We start from the raw sequence: 18,529 nt of genomic DNA on the forward strand, positions 1-18,529 counted from the left end.
ATTGACTCTAAGCAATATAACTTCGACTTTACAGCCACTTACAGTTAGTGCTTTGATCTCAATGGCAACCCTACCACTATTGGAAACTTCTTTTACACCGACCTCTGATATTTCTCTTTCCCAATGGGGTCAATTTTGTCTATAATTAACAAAATTTGATTCTGCTAGGGTGAGGTGAGGTAGAAATCTTAGGGTCCAGTTTTTATGTTTCTGTTTTTGGTGTTTTGCCAGAAGGTGCATGTGCTCACCAGAGAGAGACAAAGAGACAGAGAGGTAGAGGAAGAAAGTACTGTCCTATGGAGTATAGTCACACTGCAAACCCTTCTCTCCCATATTTTCAACCTGTTAGGATTTGAGGCATGCACAGTCACAAGGCCCATATATTTTCCAAGCCAATGGGGCCAGGATTCAAACCACCATGTGGAATCTGGCTCTCTTAACACCCAACCCACTAGGTCCATCCTAGGGAAAAATTTTTAAGCAAGCTATTGCCTCTTGTTTATCAGAGGGTATTCCTAAGTCCCCATAATTGTTGTCTACTGGCAGTGCTGGCTTGGTCTGGCTATTTTTCAGCATCAATGTCATGGGATTGGCAAGGATTTACCTGCCTATTTTTAGGGCAAGAAAAGAAAAGATATATCATCCCCATGCCTTCTCTATACAAATCAACTTTTTTGTTTTACTGATACTCAGCATCTAACCCAAAACTCAAGTAAGGTCTAATAAACAGCTGTGAGTTCCTCAAAATTTCTATTTTTTCCCTCCAATTTGACCAAAATTGTGGTAAAATCCTCAAGTTTCCCATTTCCATAATTGTGGTAAAATATGCATAACATAAAATTTCTGATCTAAATCATTTTTAAGTACACAGTTTAGCAGCATAAAATACATTCACACTGTTACTGAACTGTCATTACTAACCTGTCTCCAGAATTCTTTTCAGCATGTGAAACTGAAACTCTATCCCTTGTAGGGAAGGCAAAGCTTCACCTTTACCCTCTTAGCATTTTCTTGCTGGGTCTGGGACTCAAGTTGACATTAAAACAGATTAATAGCATTATAACATACAAATTTATTTAACACAAGTTCTGTGGCATGTGAGCTATCATAAGGAAATGAAGACCCAAAGACAGAGAGTGGAATATATATATATATAAAGGAATAGTCTAAAAGGGTTTTTGTTTGTGCAGATTTCTTTTAGCCTCAAGTTTCCATTTTTTAAAGAATTACTTGTTTAACTTTTATTATTATTATTATTATTATTATTATTATTTAATTTGCTACAGGGCATGTGCAGTCACCAGAGAAGAGAGAGAGAGAGAAATGGGAGAGAGACAGAAAAAGTAAGGCACCAGAACTGGGACTTGAACTGCAGTCAGCCATGTGGGAGTCCAGCACCTTAACACCATGCTACCTGCTGGACCCATCAAGTTTCCATTCTAGATTGTAAAAATACTATTTTCCTTTTAGTATAAGAAGGGCATCTTTCACATGAGAATTTTGTCTTCTGCTTTTAAGAAAATAGGTTAAGGTCAAATTGATTTTGTACCAACTGTAAGTGCTTGTAATTCAGAATAATCAATATACTGAATGCTTGCTGTTTGGAGGTAGCGAATTGTGAACTCCTTCAACCCACTGAATAATAACTCCCTTTCCACTCTTCCCCAATAGCTTCTGAGTTTCTCACAGTTTTTATAGAAGTTTCTTAGCTCTATCAGTCTTTCTTATTCCTTAGTGTTTTCGGATGATTAATCCCCACCTTTTTTTTTTTTTTTTTTGGAGGGGTTTTTGCTGTAGAGTGCATGCACTCGCCAGACAGATGGAGAGATGGAAAGCGAGAAATCCCTCCCCCCACCCGGCGCCATGGGGAATGGCCATGCCACAATCCCTTCTCCTCCATTCTCTTCTCAGGATTTTGGGCATGTGCACACATGCACTAGGCATAAGTTTAAGCCACCAGGTCCAGGACTTGAACTGTGGTCCACTACCTGGGAGTCCAGCAATATAGCCATTATGCCAACTGCTGGTTTCCTAATCCCCACCCTTTTTCAGTTGCTATTTGATCAGAAAGTTGCCCCTTTCATTGTACTGTTGTTAATTTTTATCAATAAACAAACCCTCAACTCTAAATTTCGAGACACCAACAGAGAATATTGACCAAATATACAAAGGGGTATATTAGCAGGTGTAATTTCATAGTATTAAGGCCTACTTTGGTGTTGGCATTGTACATAATAATTAGTGGAATGATACATAAAACGCCCTAGCTTTCACCGTACCAGAAACCAACACCTGTGAGTGATCAGTAGTTGACATCACTCTGAAAGGGATATCAACAAAGCAAAGTGTATGTATAGATGAAAACCAAGATGAAAAAGTGCCCCAAATTGCCATTATCATGTTTGTTCTAGAAGACTCAGAGGAAATATGATAGCTGCATTTCAGAATATGTGGAGATTTATTTTATAGAGAAGGAAAGACAAATTCAGAGGACAAATCAGTGTAAAGGAAACTTTAAATAGGTTGCTAATAATGGGTAAATAAATTTATATGCAGTGCATGCACGTAGGGGTTTTGAGTTTTGAAGGCTGGTCTAGGAAAAAATATATGATCATAAAGTGGCAATAGCACATACTAGTTTAATTTTGATACTGTTTTGAGAGATGGCATTGGGATCAGTTCCTCCTGACATGAGAGTATCTAGAGACTCAAATCATCAGAGATATATCTCTAAAGGAGGAAGACAGACAGAGACCTTATGTGTCTATCCAATGCCTCTCAAAGGACAGTGGAAGGATCTCATGTTTTCAGAGCTCCAATGGCCAGCAGCAACACACAGTCTAAATGGAGGCCCTGCTTACCTCATCTATGGCTAGTAGATGTTGCATGTAGTTTCTTGAATGGCAAAACAGGAAGTTACTACATGGCTAAAATTCTGCTTCTTTGATTTGTTTAAAACAATTTCTTGTGTGAAAACCTGATTTAGTACTGGCTAGCTTTTGAGCTAACAGGTCACAGCCTGCTGTAAAGTAATGAACAATCTAGAGGTCTGTACACAGAGGTCATTTTTGGCCCATTTATATAACAATGCTAAAGAATCCATTTTGCTTATATAACTTCATTTATTTAAAAAAAAAAAATCATTGCTGAATTAGAAGTCGAGCTCTCCAAAATGAAATTAACTTCTTTAAATGTATTAGAAAAGAGGTAAAATAGGAATTGAACTAAATGTAGTATAAAACCATTTTTAGGTCACTTTTGTGACCATATTTAAAACATATATATTGTTGAGATCAGCAGATAGCATAATGGTTACATTTCAAGACTCCCACATAGTTGACAGGGTTTGAGTCCCAAACTCAGTGGCTTAAAACTCACACCAGATACAAGTGCCCAAAATTCCAAGAGGAGAAAGGAGCACAAGGGACTCTGGCGTGGTCATCCACACAGGGGGTGATTTCTTGCTTTTTGTCTGTCTTTCCAGTGAACACATACTCCCTATACAAAAGTCTCTCTTTAAAATAGATGATAGATAGATAGATAGATAGATAGATAGATAGATAGATAGATACAGATACCTTAATCAACTAAGCTATCTTTATGAAAAGTACACATAAGTGCATAAACACAATTTTATCACTGAAACATTTTGTATTTTTTAAAAAATCCCCTTAGTTTTGTATTTTGAGTCTAAAATTCAGCTATTCCCTTTTCTATATAAATACAGATGCGTGGGCCCAGCCAGCATCATATGCACTGCTAAGACAGTGCATTGCAGGCTGGAACCGCATAGGTGGGCCACCTTGATTCTGGTCCAGCCTGTAGGCCTGACATGGTTAGTGCCCAGAGACTCAGTGACTCCAAAGCCTCAGGCTGCAGATAGAGATCCAAGTGTCTTTCCGACTGAATGCTTTCCTATCTTTTGGATAGTTACCTAGAGTAGGATTACTGTGTCATATGAATGTTTACTTCTAAATTTTTGAGGAGCTTCCACGTTGTTTTTCAACCACTTACTATTGGATTAAAATGTGTCACATATCCAGGAAGAATATTATTTAGCAATAAAGGCCAGCAAGGCTCTGTCATTTGATACAAAGTGGACAAACATATAAGATTTCACGCTAAGTGATATAAAACATATTATGAAAAGCAAACACTATATATCTCAACTTGAAATATGTAACAATTTTTGTTTTCACTCTGTGGAAGAAATTGAATGATCCAGAGATAAAAGCAGAGAGGACCACTGTAGATACCAGAGGTTGTATGGAGGGTAGGTGGATGGTGAGGTGTGGGTAGGAGCACTAGGGAAAAAAGCATTTAACAGGCGCAAGAGTGCAAGGTTCTTCATTCAAGAAGATGTATAATGATAATATCCTTTATGTGATTAATGCACATTGCATGTGCAATTTGAAAAACCATATAGTTTACCATAAAGATGTGCAACACGGCCAGCTGGTGGCATGGTGGTTGAGGTAGCTAGATCCCACCTGGCTGACTGTGTGGCTCAAGTTCTGGACCTAGTGGCTTGAAAGACACTCCAGGTGTATGTGCATGCTTGCCAAAAATCTGTAAAAGAGAATAGAAAGATTGCAGTGTGGCTATACCCACTCAAGGCTTCTTTCTGACTTTTTCTCTCTCTCTGTTTCACTCTGTAAAAGCAAGCACCCTTTAGCAAAACTTAAAAAAAAAAGATGCATAACAATGAAATATAAATAAGAAATTAAAAATAAAAAATATATAAGCCAAAAGGATTCCGACAAAGTGAGATTCTGTCTTTAAAAAAATTAGGTATGTGGGTTTGTATAGTGAATTTTCATGAAATTATTGATATTCCATGATTAATTTGAAATATTTTTAACATTCTAATTTCACCTATCTTGGATAAAAATCTATAAATAAAATTCCCTAAGTTATGCTACTTATTGTTTTTCTAAATTTCCTGTATGTTTTGTTATACCTACTGAGATAAAAGAACACCAAAAGTTTCCTAGTTTCTTTAAAAAAAAGAAAAAAAGCCATAAAATGTAACTTGAAAATCAATGAGCTTATATACTTTAGGTGCATTTGTGATTAATATTGTTTAGAAAAAGTGGCGTGTGTTTTTTCTCACTGAGTGATGCCAGGATATAATACATATGTGTATGTATGTATATATTATTATGTCATTAAGTGCTCAGTTATAAGACATTTTAACTCATTTTATGTTCAGTTATAAGACATTTTAACTCATGTGGAAATCCAGTACTTGAAAACTTTTAGCTGTTGTAATTTAATGTCATGATTAACTGGTAGTATTCGATCTTACCAAAATTTATTGAATTTTAATAGGACTGAAAATGTGTAAGTCAGATGGACATTAAAAAATCTGTCTGAGATTTTGGGGATAACAGTAGTAACACACTTTTTATCACCTTATTTGTAAGACACTTTCAATCTCACCTACGGATTTGACATAAACATTGTGTAGCAGGGTGAATGACCTTAATGGATGTCAACTTGGCAGTGCATTAACTAAAGCTAGTGCCTTCTTTCACTTATCCCAGCCCATAATTCCTCTGAATCACTGTTTCATAAAGAGACCAGGGTGACTTGCTTTAGAGACGGCTATAACAAACTTTTCTTTCAAATAAACCAGGATACTGTACAGTAATCAATCAGCTTCTCGCCATACCCACAAGAATCAAGAATCTGATCCAAAACCCATAGTGGATGCCTGAAATTCAGACAGAACCAAACTTAATATATAACATATATATATATATATATGGTTTTTTAAAAATCTGATCACCGTGATGACTACTGAATGGTCAACAGGCAGGTAACATATATGGCATGGATATGCTGGACAAGGGGGAACAGATAGAGATGGTACAAGATTTCATCACACTATTCGGAACAGCACATAACTTCAGAGTTAAAAATTATTTATTTCTGTGATTTCTCATTTAATATTTTTGGACTATAGTTGATTGCTGGTAACTGAAACTGCAGAAAGTGAAACTGCAGATAAGCGGGACTTTTATGCATATATTAGGTCATCGGGAAACTCATGATGCATTTTTCTATCTTTTTCTATGCAAAAATGCATCATGACTTTCTCGACAACCCAATATATTTTTAAATATTTAGTTTTACCAAAGAAAAATGTAAGAAATAGTCCCTTTATTTTATTTCTTGGTTTTTAATTAACTACAATAAGTGGGAGAAATATATTAAGTCCTAGTTGGCAAGAGTATCATTCATATCAGAGATGGAAAGCTGTACATCAGCCATCAGTCATCCACTGGTTATAAGAAAATTTAACTGGATTTTTATGAACAGCTTCTATGTCTATAATGTATATGGTATTACTACACACGCAGTAGGCCTACCAGTTAGATATTCCTGTATTACGTTCAACAGAAAACACAATTGTAGGGTCGCTTTACTCTGCCAGCTAGTGGGTCATTTTAAAGATAATAGTTGTTACTTCTACTGTGTTTCTTGTCTTCTCTCTGCTATGGTTCTGTGTCATCCACTGATGAGCACAAATAACAACCATCTGTCCCTGGGACTACAAGAAAGTGTATATAAATACCTTGTCTAGAGGTGGAAAACAAGTCTGAGACTTTAACCTGATTAAACCAATTTAAGTGCCTGAACTGGTTACTCTGTGCAAGAGATGGAATCCTTGTGGTAGATTTAGGTTAGTTAGGGCACATTCTTGATGAGATTCAGAAAATTATGGCTAAAAAAACTAAACATCCACCCAAACTAAATTAAAAGTTCATTACTTTTGCGTCCAGCTGTTGGCATGATGGTTAAGGCACTGGACACCCTCATGGCCACATGCAGTTTGCGTCTTGGATCTGGTGGTTTGAAAATCACGTCAGGCATGTGTGCACGTGTGCCTCAAATCCTAAAGGAGAATGCAGGAGAAGGGATTACCGCATGGTCATCTCTCCTGGGGAGTGATTCCCCACTTTTCTTTCTCACTGTCTTCTCTCTCTGGCTAGTACACACACCATATCACAAAAACAAAACAAAACAAAAAGTCATTACTTTTGTTAGATTTTAGATTTTAGTCTGCATCCTTGTAATTCATTGTCTTAATAAGAAAGTTACTCCTATTTTTAAAACCTTCCTTATATTTATTTGAGTGCTCAGTCTTAAACCTGAGCAATAGACACAGATCATTTCCTTATTGTTGACCTTTGGAACAGTCAAATGTAGAAATGGTTTGCCAGCAAGGTATGTATATCCTTCAACATCCCCTTTCAGGGATTGATCTTTGGCTAGGCCTAAACCAATGCTTTTAAATATTCTCGGTGTTTTAATAAGCTCTTCATACTCTGATATTTTTTAAAAAGCCTAACAAAAAAATGGATAATAAGTATGAACTCTGGGACCAGCAGCTGGCGTAATGGCTATGTTGCTGGACTCCCATGTAGTTAACCGCAGTTCGACTCCCAGACCTAGTGGCTTAAACTCATGCTGGGTGCGTGTGCATGCGTGCCCAAGATCCCAAGAGGAGAATGGAAGAGAAGGGATTGCAGTGTGGCCATCCCCCTGGGGGGGGGTGATTTCTCGCTTTCTGTCTCTATTTCTCTCTCTGTCTTTCTGGCAAGCACATGTGCCCTATAGAAAAACCTCTCAAAGAAAAACAAAAAAAGAGTGAACACAGTCTGTTGTGCTCTGGGTCTACCATAATTGCCATATTGCTTTGATTGTTTTCTCAACCTTTCTAACGTTATGTTCTTCATTTATAAGATGGAAATATTACAGGTAATACTCATCTCAAAGGAGTGTTGAAATTGACATCACATAGTATTTGCAAGCATAAAGCCTTCCATTTGGCAGTCAAACATTTATAATTGTGTAATCTTATCTGTTGGTGAAAGCTTACATGGTTATATGTTTACAGTTGATATTTGGTAATATATATTTTAATAAATAAATAAATAATGCATTTAATAATGGGCATATGCCTTGTCCCAGCCATTCCATTACTAAGAACTTACTTGGAAGATAGTAATAGAAATTTCTGTCTCTATTTCTCTCTCTGTCTTTCTGGCAAGCACATGTGCCCTATAGAAAAACCTCTCAAAGAAAAACAAAAAAAGAGTGAACACAGTCTGTTGTGCTCTGGGTCTACCATAATTGCCATATTGCTTTGATTGTTTTCTCAACCTTTCTAACGTTATGTTCTTCATTTATAAGATGGAAATATTACAGGTAATACTCATCTCAAAGGAGTGTTGAAATTGACATCACATAGTATTTGCAAGCATAAAGCCTTCCATTTGGCAGTCAAACATTTATAATTGTGTAATCTTATCTGTTGGTGAAAGCTTACATGGTTATATGTTTACAGTTGATATTTGGTAATATATATTTTAATAAATAAATAAATAATGCATTTAATAATGGGCATATGCCTTGTCCCAGCCATTCCATTACTAAGAACTTACTTGGAAGATAGTAATAGAAATTTGGGCATATAGAGATAGCAGATGGCATAATAGTTACATTGCTGGACTCCTATATAGTCAACCTTGGTTTGAGTCCTGACTTGATGACTTAAACTTTAGCTGGGTACATGTTCATGTGTGCCCAAAACCTGGAGAGAATGGATGAAAAGTGATTGCGGAGTGGCCATCCCCTCAGGGGGATGATTTCTCACTTTCTTTCTCTCTGTATCTCTCTGTCCTTCTGGCTAGTGCACATGCCCTATGGCAAAAAAAAAAAAAAATCTCTCTCTAAAGAAAAAAAGAAATTTGCATATATATTTATGTAACTAATAAATCATTTATAATTCATTTTACACATGATTTATTTTAATTATACGAGATTAAAAGCAAAAATTCACAGTATCTTTACAACTTCTAGTCACTGTCATGTTAGTTACTTTATTGTGGGTATAGCTCTTTTATAAGCCAAGTTTATCTTATTTACATGTTTTATCTCCCCTGTAATAATGTAAGCTCTATGAGAAAAGGAGTCTTATATGTTTTATTTATTGCTCTGTCCTCAATGTCCAGATTAAAGATTATCACTTAGTAAAACATTCAATAGAATTTTTTAATTGCTTAACAAAGCCACAAGTATATAAATATTTACTAAGGTTGAAAATAAGTATTACTAACATGAGAGAACAAATAACATTTAAATAATATGTGCCATAGAATCAAGTTTGAACATTAATTTGCAAATTTTCTGTAAACAGTAACAATAGATACTCTTAACAATTTTGATTTCTCCCTTTACAAGTTTCCATAATTTCCAGATTTGCTGCAGTATGTTTCATTACTTTTGTAATAGAAAGAAAGTTATTAAAATTCAAGTTGCAATTTCTAAGCTTAACTGCTACTCCTACCTCATCTAAACTCACCATTTTAGCCAATTAGGCACCTAACAGGCCTAGCGAGAAGAAGTCAGAGAAGTAGTAAGTTTTAATTAGGGGTCAGGAAAATCTGGAGCCTACCTGGGCAAGCCATTGATGCATCCAAGAAGTGAGGAGAGAATAGGAAATTGCATAATTGCATAGCCATGCTCATTCCTGTATGTGCTGTCTGTGACTGATTTTGCACTGAAATGGCAGAGTTGGGTAGTCGTTGCAGATACTGTATGTCCTCCAATGCCTAAATATTCAGTATCCAACCTCATACGTGGAAATATTAGCATTTGTCTTATCTAAGCCATCTGGATGTTTTAGCTTATAAGATTCATTAACCGAATATGACTTCCCTCTCATCTCTTAGGGTACATTAAAGATAATTCTAAGCCTATAAGTCTGAAAGTGTTGCTCTTAGGTAAATATTCCTATTTCCTCTTTGACAGATAAATAAGAGGACAAGAAAAAAGATTTTAAAGAATTTATAAAAGATAGTACTTTTGAAAATGTGGAAAAGGGAGAGGGAAATTTTAAAAAGTGATGGGGACATCTGATGACTACAGTGACTTTAAAAAATTATAATCACATTTGGGTTTAAAATGGAGTAGTTTTGGGGCCGACAGGTAGCATGGTAGTTAAGGGTGTTGGACTGCCATATGGTTGACCATGGTTTGAGTCTCAGAGCTGGAGGCTTGCTTTCTCATTTTCCCTCTCTCTCTGTCTCTCACTCTGTGCCTCTCTGGTCAAATTAAAATAAATAAATTAATAAATTAATAAATGAATTAATTTTTTAAAAAGGAGTAGCTTGATTTTTTGTTCTTGTTGTTAGTTTTTGCTATAGGGCACGTGGCTCTTGCAGGACAGAGACAGAGAGAAAGAGGAGAGGCAAAATAAGAAATCACCCGCAGAGGGATGGCCTTACAGCAATGGCAATCTCTTCTCTTCCATTCCCTTTCCAGGATTCTGGGCACGCATGAACACACAACTGGCATGTTTTTCAAGCCACTTTTCCAGTGTGGGAACAACTCAATTTGCCATTTGGGATTCAGCCACCTTAACTACCATGCCACCTACTGGCCCAGGAGCAGATATCATGTTCCCCAAGTATCAATATGCTAGATTAAAACACGTGAATAATTAAAAAAAATGTTATAACTGAGGATTGAACTCTGTATGGAATTTGACCTTCAATTTTATTTAAAGTAAGTTATTTGGAATTCATTAATTCATTAAAATTTGTTTTAATACTTCTCTGAAAATAATCACTGAGGATTCATTAAAATGCTTTAAGTAGAGCAGATACACAGTAAAGCAGTTTAGCTAATTTCATATCCAAAGTTTAATGCCAACTACACTACACATTTGATTGTATTGATTCTGAAATCCCTCTATAGCACCACCCCTGTTGAACTGCACATATCCCTCTATAAATACAATCTGTTTTGGAGGTGTAAGTCTTTTAGTTATTTTCTAAAGTTTGCCAAAGGGGCATGTGCATCTGCCAAAATGAAAAACATGGGACAATTTTTGTGCCTCTAGGTGGCTCTAAAATGGCATGCCACCATCTGCCAGTGGGCATGTTCTGACGATAAACATTTAAAATGCTGTGTCTAGTTTACAAGATTACAAGTATTCTGAGTCTTTATCTACTTCAGAGCCATAAAGACAGATGATTAAAGCACAGACACACATATACACACACAGACATACTCATGCAGAAACACACAAAATGGAACTTTAGTATCAACTTGTTTACTTAGGAAGCTTAAAAATAAATCATTTCCTTACATCACTATGCCTGTGATCATAATGGGATAATCAATGTCATCAACAGGAAGATGGGCAAAAGAAAATTAACACCAATATCTTCTCAGCTAAACAATTTTTATGTAGTCTCTTAAAAGTTTTTAAAGTTCACAGATTCAAAATTTGTAAAATTTGAAATAAGAAACCTTTAGCTACACATTGATTCAGATTTCTATATGCACATAGTAGGTCATCAAAATTTGCTTGGGAAAACATATGTCAACATTTTAACTGCAATATCCATGACAAAAGTATTTTGCTTCCTCTTATCAATAAACCAATATAATTAGCTATAGATCTGAAAGGGAAGGCTAAAGTGGATTGTCATGTGGACATTTCAGTCAGCTACTGTATTTGTCTTTTCTTTTGCCAGTATCACACTAGCATTATTGCGTACCTTCATGTTAAGTCTTAAAGTTGGGTAGTGTTAGTATTTATGAAATGAGGACTTCAAGTAAATTCATGGAAAACTGGAACTAAAATATGAGTTTATTCTGGAGAAAAAGATTGAAATCCATGCATAGTTTTTTCTTATAACATGCATTTTTATGAGCTCTTCAAGAAGCCTTGTGTTGGGACCAGCAGTTAGTGTAATGGCTATGTCACTGGACTCCCATGTAGTTGACTGCGGTTCACGTCCTGGACCCGGTGGTTTAAACTCACGCCGAGCACGTGTGCGTGCATGTCCAAGATCCCGAGAGGAGAATGGAGGAGAAGGGATTGCGGCGTGGCCATGCCCTCTGGGGGTGATTTCTCACTTTCTATCTCTCTGTCTCTCTCTGTCTGGCGAGTGCATGCGCCCTAAAGCAAAAACTTCCTGCGCCCCCCAAAAAATAAAAGAAGCCTTGTATTACGCATTGGGGGGGCGGGGTGGGGTATTATTGTTCTGTCTCTAAGAACATAAGGCACAGTTTTTTGAGGACTTAAAAAAAAATACTTTCATTTGTAGACCTAAAAGTGCACTATCACGAACTGAATGTGTATCCCACCAATAAAGAAACAGGGTGTTATTGATACCAAAGAAGCCCCTGTACCCCTCTCTCTAAACAAAAGTACTGGTCATCTTGACTTAGAAGTCCAGTTGAGTTTTGCCTTCTTTTTTATATTATGTAGAAAAGGTATAAGTTTTAAAAATGTGCACATAAACCTACCTTTTATAAGAACTCTACCACTTTAAAATTTATTTTTTATTATACCATAATCTTAACCTTTTTTTGGTTTCTTTCTATATTAGGTTACCAGCTATCCCTTGTACTAGTTATTACATAACTGTTCCTTTCTTCACAATTCAGAAAATGGAAAACAAATAGTTTGTTAAAAGGGAAAAAAGATTATGAAAATTCTCTCTTCTTTTTTCTAGACTGGGATTTGTATTATAATGTCATTAGGTAATAATTCCACACATCAATTTTAAATAATTACAGTTTTCTTATTGACACTTATTTATCTATTTTTGCTATAGGATGTCTGTGCTCATAGAAATAGAGAGAAAATGAGAAATCATCCTCCAGGAGAGCTGGCAACACCACAATCCCTTTTCCTCAATTCTCCTCTCAGGATTTTAGGCACACAAGCACCTACGTGCCTGGCATGATTTTCAAGCCTCTGGGTCCAGGGCTCAGTTGGCCATGTGGGATCCAGTGCCTTAACCTCCCTGCCATCTGCTACCCCACACACTTAATTGTTTAAAGACTTATTTAATAAGAGCAATTTTATTTGCATGGCAAAATTGAGAGGAAAGTACAGAGAATTTTCCACATACCTCCCCTCTCCCCGCTACCTCCATTATCAACACCCTCACCAGAGTGGTACATTTGTTAACTGATGAAGTGTCATTGCCACATCATAGTCACCCAAAGGCCATAGTTTGCATTAGGGTTAACTCTTGCTGATGTACATTCTGTGGGTTTAAACACATGTGTAACATGTATCCATCAGGATAGTATCCTGTAAGTATTTTCACTACCTTAAAAACTCTGTGCTCTACCTGTTCATTCTTGCCCCCCTCCTCAACTCCAGGCAATCTTTTTACTGTCTCCATGGTTTCAGCGTTTCCAGAATGTCATATGACTGCAACTGCACAGTATGTGCCTTCACGTATTGGCTTCTCCCACTCAGTAATAAGCACTGAAATTCTCTACATGTCTTTCCATGGTTCTACAGCACATTTCTTTAGCTCTGAAAGAAATTCCATTGTCTTAACATACCATGATTTATCCACTCACCTGCTCAAAGACATCTTGATTGCTTCCAAGTTTTAGCAGGTATAAATAAAGCCACTATAATCATCCATGTGATTTTCTTTTGTATACACAAGTTTTCAACTCCATAGACAAATACCAAGGTGTGGGATTGTTGGATTATATGATACAAATGTTTATTTTTGTAAGTAACTTAACAAGTTGTCTTCCAAAGAGGCCATTATCACTTTACATTCCCACCATGAGTGAGAGCTCCAGTTACTCCATGTGTCAGCATGTATTTGGTGTTGTCTCTGCTCTGGGTTTTGGTCAATCTAGTGGGTATGTAGTGATATCTTCCTGTTGTTTTAATTTGCATTTCTTTGATGACACATAAAGTGTGGAGTCTTTTCATGTGCTTATTTGCCACCTGTAAATATAACATTTTTGGTGAAGTGTCTGTTTAAGTCTTTGGCCTATTTTGTAATGAGGTTGTTTGTTTTCTTATTGTTGAGTTTTAAGAGTTCTTTGTATAATTTGTGTAACTATCTTTTGTTAGCTATTTCTTTTGCAAATATTTTTCTCCTGGTGTAGGTCTTATTTTCTCATTGTCCTAACTTGTCTTTTGCAGAGTAAAGGATTTTAATTTGAACAAGGACTAGCTTACCAATTATTTCTTTAAAAAAAAAAAAAAAACAAGTGTAATTCTTTCTTTCATGATAAGGACGAGCATCCCCAACAGGGTCTCACCCCATGAGATCCTCACAATCTCCGCCTTTCAGCCAGCCAGGATCATGAGCATGGGCGTGTGCCCGGCATGTGCAGGTTACTCTGGGAACAAAACACCAATCTTCCATAGGGTCCAGAATTTCACAATGCAGTTCCACAGCTGTGCCTCAGAACTGGGCCTTACCAGTGATTTCTCTCATGGTCGTGCCTCTGGGGTTTTATCACTATACACGAGGTCATCTAAGCTTTCTCCTGTGTTAAAAACTAGGAGTTTTATAGTTTCATGTTTTACATTTGGGTCTATCAGCTACTTTGAGTTATTTTTTGTGAAGGTTGTAAGGTCTGAATCCACATTCTTTTTCTTTTTCTTTTTCTTTTCTTTTCTTTTCTTTGTTCTTTTCTTTTCTTTTCTTTTCTTTTCTTTTCTTTTCTTTTCTTTTCTTTTCTTTTCTTTTCTTTTAAGCAGGGAATGTCCAGTTGTTCCAATACCATTTGTGAAAAGATGATTTTTGCTTCATTGTATCCATTGTATTGCCTTTGCTCCTTTGTGAAGGTTCAGTTGATTGATTTCTGTGTTCTCTATTCTGTTTTATTGATCTACAGTATTTGTGTATTCTTTTGCCAACTCCACAGTCTTTATTACTATAGCTTCACGGTAAGCCTTGAAGTCAGGTACTGTCAGTCTTCCAACTTTGTTCTTCTCTTTCAATATTTTGTTAGCAATTGTGAGTCTTTGCTTCTCCCTCTCCATACATTACAATTTCTCAAAGTTTCCTAGAGAACATTGTCCTGTTCTGATTTTGCTGATTTTTATATATTCCTTTTGGGACTTGGAAAAAGAATAAATGCTAATACTAACTTTAATGCTGTGCCACTATTTTCCTTTTTTTTTTTTTAAGAGATTTTTGCCATAGGGAACGTGTGCTTGCTGGAGAGACAGAGTGATACAAAGTGAGAACTTACCTCCGCAGGAATGACCATACCACAATCCCTTCTCCTCCATTCTCCTCTTGGGATGTTGGACACCCACACATATGCACCTGGCATGAGTTTTAAGCCACTGGGTCCAGGACTCCAACAACATCTGACTACATGGGAGCCCAATGACATAACCATTGCACAATCTGCTGGTTCCACTAATTTTACTTCTTAGAATGAACTGCTGTTGATTGGCCTAAAGCTTTCTATGCAATATTTGATTTAGATTTGACTACTTTATAAGCATAGATATAGTGTACTATAGTGTACTGGTTTATAGGTGAGAAATTAGGACTTTAAACTATTGATGTGGCTAGGAAAAAAGAAAGAAATTCAAAGCCAGGTTTTTTTAAAATCTCAAGCCTGACTTGTGCCCTATTTTTATATTTGTGCAACGAGTTCTAAATAGCACTATTACAGACTCCCAAACTTATAGATAATTCAGTAGAAAATGGAAGACATTGTTTAGAAGCTATGATCTCCCAGCCTTTCAAACTGGAAGCCACTACATGCTTCATTGAGTATGATCATATTTGTTATAATAATATGCAATAAGAATTGTTTGAAAATGCATTCTTAAATGAATTTTAATATAGTACCCATAGTCATCAGTATTTATCTAACTCAGAAATTCATTTCATTGGTACTTCTAATATTAGGTTATCATGAAAGTCATGATGTATTTTTCTTTATTTTTCTATGGAAAAATGTGTCATAAATTTCCTAGAGACCCAATATGTCTAAGTTTTTTATTAGACAAGAAATTGGGGGACCAGGAGTTAGCATAATGGCTATGTCGCTGGACTCCCATGTAGTCGACCGTGGTTCACGTCCTGGACATGGTGGCTTAAAACTCACACTGGGCATGTGTGCGTGTGTGCCCAAGATCCCAAGGGGAGAATGGAGGAGAAGGGATTGCAGCCTGACTATTCCCCCTGGGGGGTGATTTCTCACTTTTTATCATCTCTCTCTGTCTGGCAAGCAAATGCGCCCTATAGTAAAAATCTCTAAAAAAAAAAAAAAAAATTGGAAAATATTTTGTGATGGGAAAAAAAGATAGGAGGAAATCTTCATATAGCTTTGGTAGCTAAACAATACCTTACTTGATTATTTGATGGGTATTTACTACTAGATTTAACTGAGTACAGAGTTTTTTGTTTTGTTTTGTTTTTGTTAGTTTTAAGAAGCTTTTGCTATAGGGTGTCTGCACTCACCAGAAAGACAGAGAGAGACAGAGACAGAAAGCGAGGAAATCATCCCTTGGGGTGGGGAGGTGGCTACCCTACAAATCCCTTCTCCTCCATTCTCCTCTTGGGATCTCGGACACGCACACATGCCCTGTGTGAGTTTAAGCTGCCAAGTCCAGGGCTCAACTATGTGGGTGTCCAGCAACATAGCCATGACGCCAACTGCTGGTCCCAAGTGCATAGATTTTTTTAATATAGAGATGTAATTATGTAGTATTTATCTTTACCTGAGAATTTTCAGTAGTAGTTCAGTTGAAAGTACTGTATGTTGGATAGTTGCTCTTTTATTTGTCAATAAGTCTGATTTCTTCAAATAAATACATTTCTCTTTCAAGCTAGTCTGTTGCCTGGTAATTAAGTTGACTGGATCCTACATGGCCTACAGCACTGTTTGAGTCCTGGACCTGGCACCTTGAGAAGCATGCCAGGCACATGTGTGTATGTGAGGAAGGTCCCAAAGAGGGGGAGATATGGAGGAGAAGGGATTGCAGCATGACCGTAAGTCCCGAGGGAGATTTCCCTTTTCCTCTCCATCTTTCTCCCTCTCTCTCTCTTTCTCTCTTTCTCTCTCCATGTCTTTCTCCTGCAAGCTCACATACCTTGTGGCAAAATTTTAAAAATTAAAAAAAAAAAAAGTGGGGGGAGCCAGCAGTTGGCTTAAGGGCTATGTCACTGGACTCCCATGTAGTTGACCTGGTTGGAGTTGGGACCTGGTGGCTTAAATTCACAACAGCTACGTGTGTGTGCGTGCCCAAGATCCCAAGAGGAGAATGGAGGAGAAAGGACTGTGGTGTGGCCATCTCCCCTGGAGGGTGATTTCTTGCTTTCTGTCTCTCTCTCTCTCTCTGTCTTTCTGGCGAGTGCACGTGCCCTATAGCAAAAACCACTCAAAAAAAACCAAAAACAAAAACAAAAAACAATAAATAAATAAATAAATAAATAAATAAATAAATAAATAAATAAATATTTCTCTTTTAACTTCCCTCCCTCCCTCCCTCTGTTCCTGAATTCCTTCCCCTAATCCTGTGTCTGGTCCTTTCAATGATAGATATAGGCCCATTTCACTTGATGAGATCATTTTTTCAAGATAGTTATGCGAGTGAAAGTATCTTGATTCATACAAGAAATCATACTGTTTAAGTACTCCCATGTCGACCATAGTTTTCCTCCTCTCCCTCTTTCCTCCTTAATTAGGCCTCAATTTCTTTCTAGATTGCTGTTCATATTCACTTCCAACAATCTCTCTTTTTCTGAATTTCCCCATTCATCAGAACCTTTACCTCTTAAATTTTGCATGTACTGAACCTTTCACTATTACTTAAAAATAATTATATGTAACTTTATTGATTTGACTCACTTCCTATGGCAGCAAATCCCAAATGGACCCTCAATATTGTCAAGTACCAATGTAGCCACACAGCCTCTTTAATAAATTCTCCTTTGCATTCTTGTTGGTCAGCTCTGTCATAGCTCCTCTAGTTTCTTACATCATCTACACTCATCTGCTCAGCTGTCCAACAGTACCCCTAAAGGAGTTTCCTTTGGTGGCAGGCCTGTCACTGTGTACTGGATGTTAACTTCCTTCATTTCTCAAGAATTTCATTCTAGGAGTCAACTTCTTTATCTTCTATACATCAATTCCTGTCTTTGGGATTTTTGTTTGTTTGTTTGTTCCAGCTGAAAAACCTCCTTAATGTCATCCATCTTAAGAGAAAAAAAAAAAAAATCAATCACCCTTTACCTGGAGATTTTCTTCTACATGCTTTCCTACTGACCTATATTAAAACTAATGTGGGAACCAGCAGTTAGCGTAATGGCTGTCGCTGGACTCCCACATAGTCGACCATGGTTCGTGTCCCGGACCCGGTGGCTTAAAACTCACGCCGGGCGCGTGTGCGTGCGTGCCCAAGATCCTGAGAGGAGAATGGAGGAGAAGGGATTGCGGCGTGACCATTCCCCCTGGGGGTGATTTCTCACTTTCTGTCTCTATGTCTCTCTCTGTCTGTCTGGCGAGTGCACGCGCCGTACAGTGAAAATCTCTCCAAAAAAAAAAGAAACTAATGTTATAGGGCAGGCCCCATAATGCAGCAGTTAACCATTGTACAGAGAAGATCAGATTCCACATGGCCTACTGAGGTTCAAATCTCAGTCCCTGAAGGAAAGCAAGGTATATTTGCATGCCCAGTATTCTGAAGGGATGGAAAACGTAGGGA

General features: G+C 37.1%; 1 protein-coding gene across 1 annotated transcript in view; it reads left to right on the plus strand.

Annotated features, from left to right (window-relative positions):
• Positions 1-18,529, plus strand: part of LRP1B (LDL receptor related protein 1B) — a 1,871,701-nt gene that overhangs the window by 1,047 nt on the left and 1,852,125 nt on the right. The window contains exon 2 of the mRNA XM_027765590.1: positions 9,744-9,794. Coding sequence (XP_027621391.1) covers positions 9,744-9,794 — 51 coding nt within the window. The remainder of the gene's footprint in view (positions 1-9,743; positions 9,795-18,529) is intronic.

Source organism: Tupaia chinensis, unplaced genomic scaffold, assembly GCF_000334495.1.
Source record: "Tupaia chinensis unplaced genomic scaffold, TupChi_1.0 Scaffold138757_1, whole genome shotgun sequence".
In the NCBI taxonomy this organism is placed as follows: domain Eukaryota; kingdom Metazoa; phylum Chordata; class Mammalia; order Scandentia; family Tupaiidae; genus Tupaia; species Tupaia belangeri.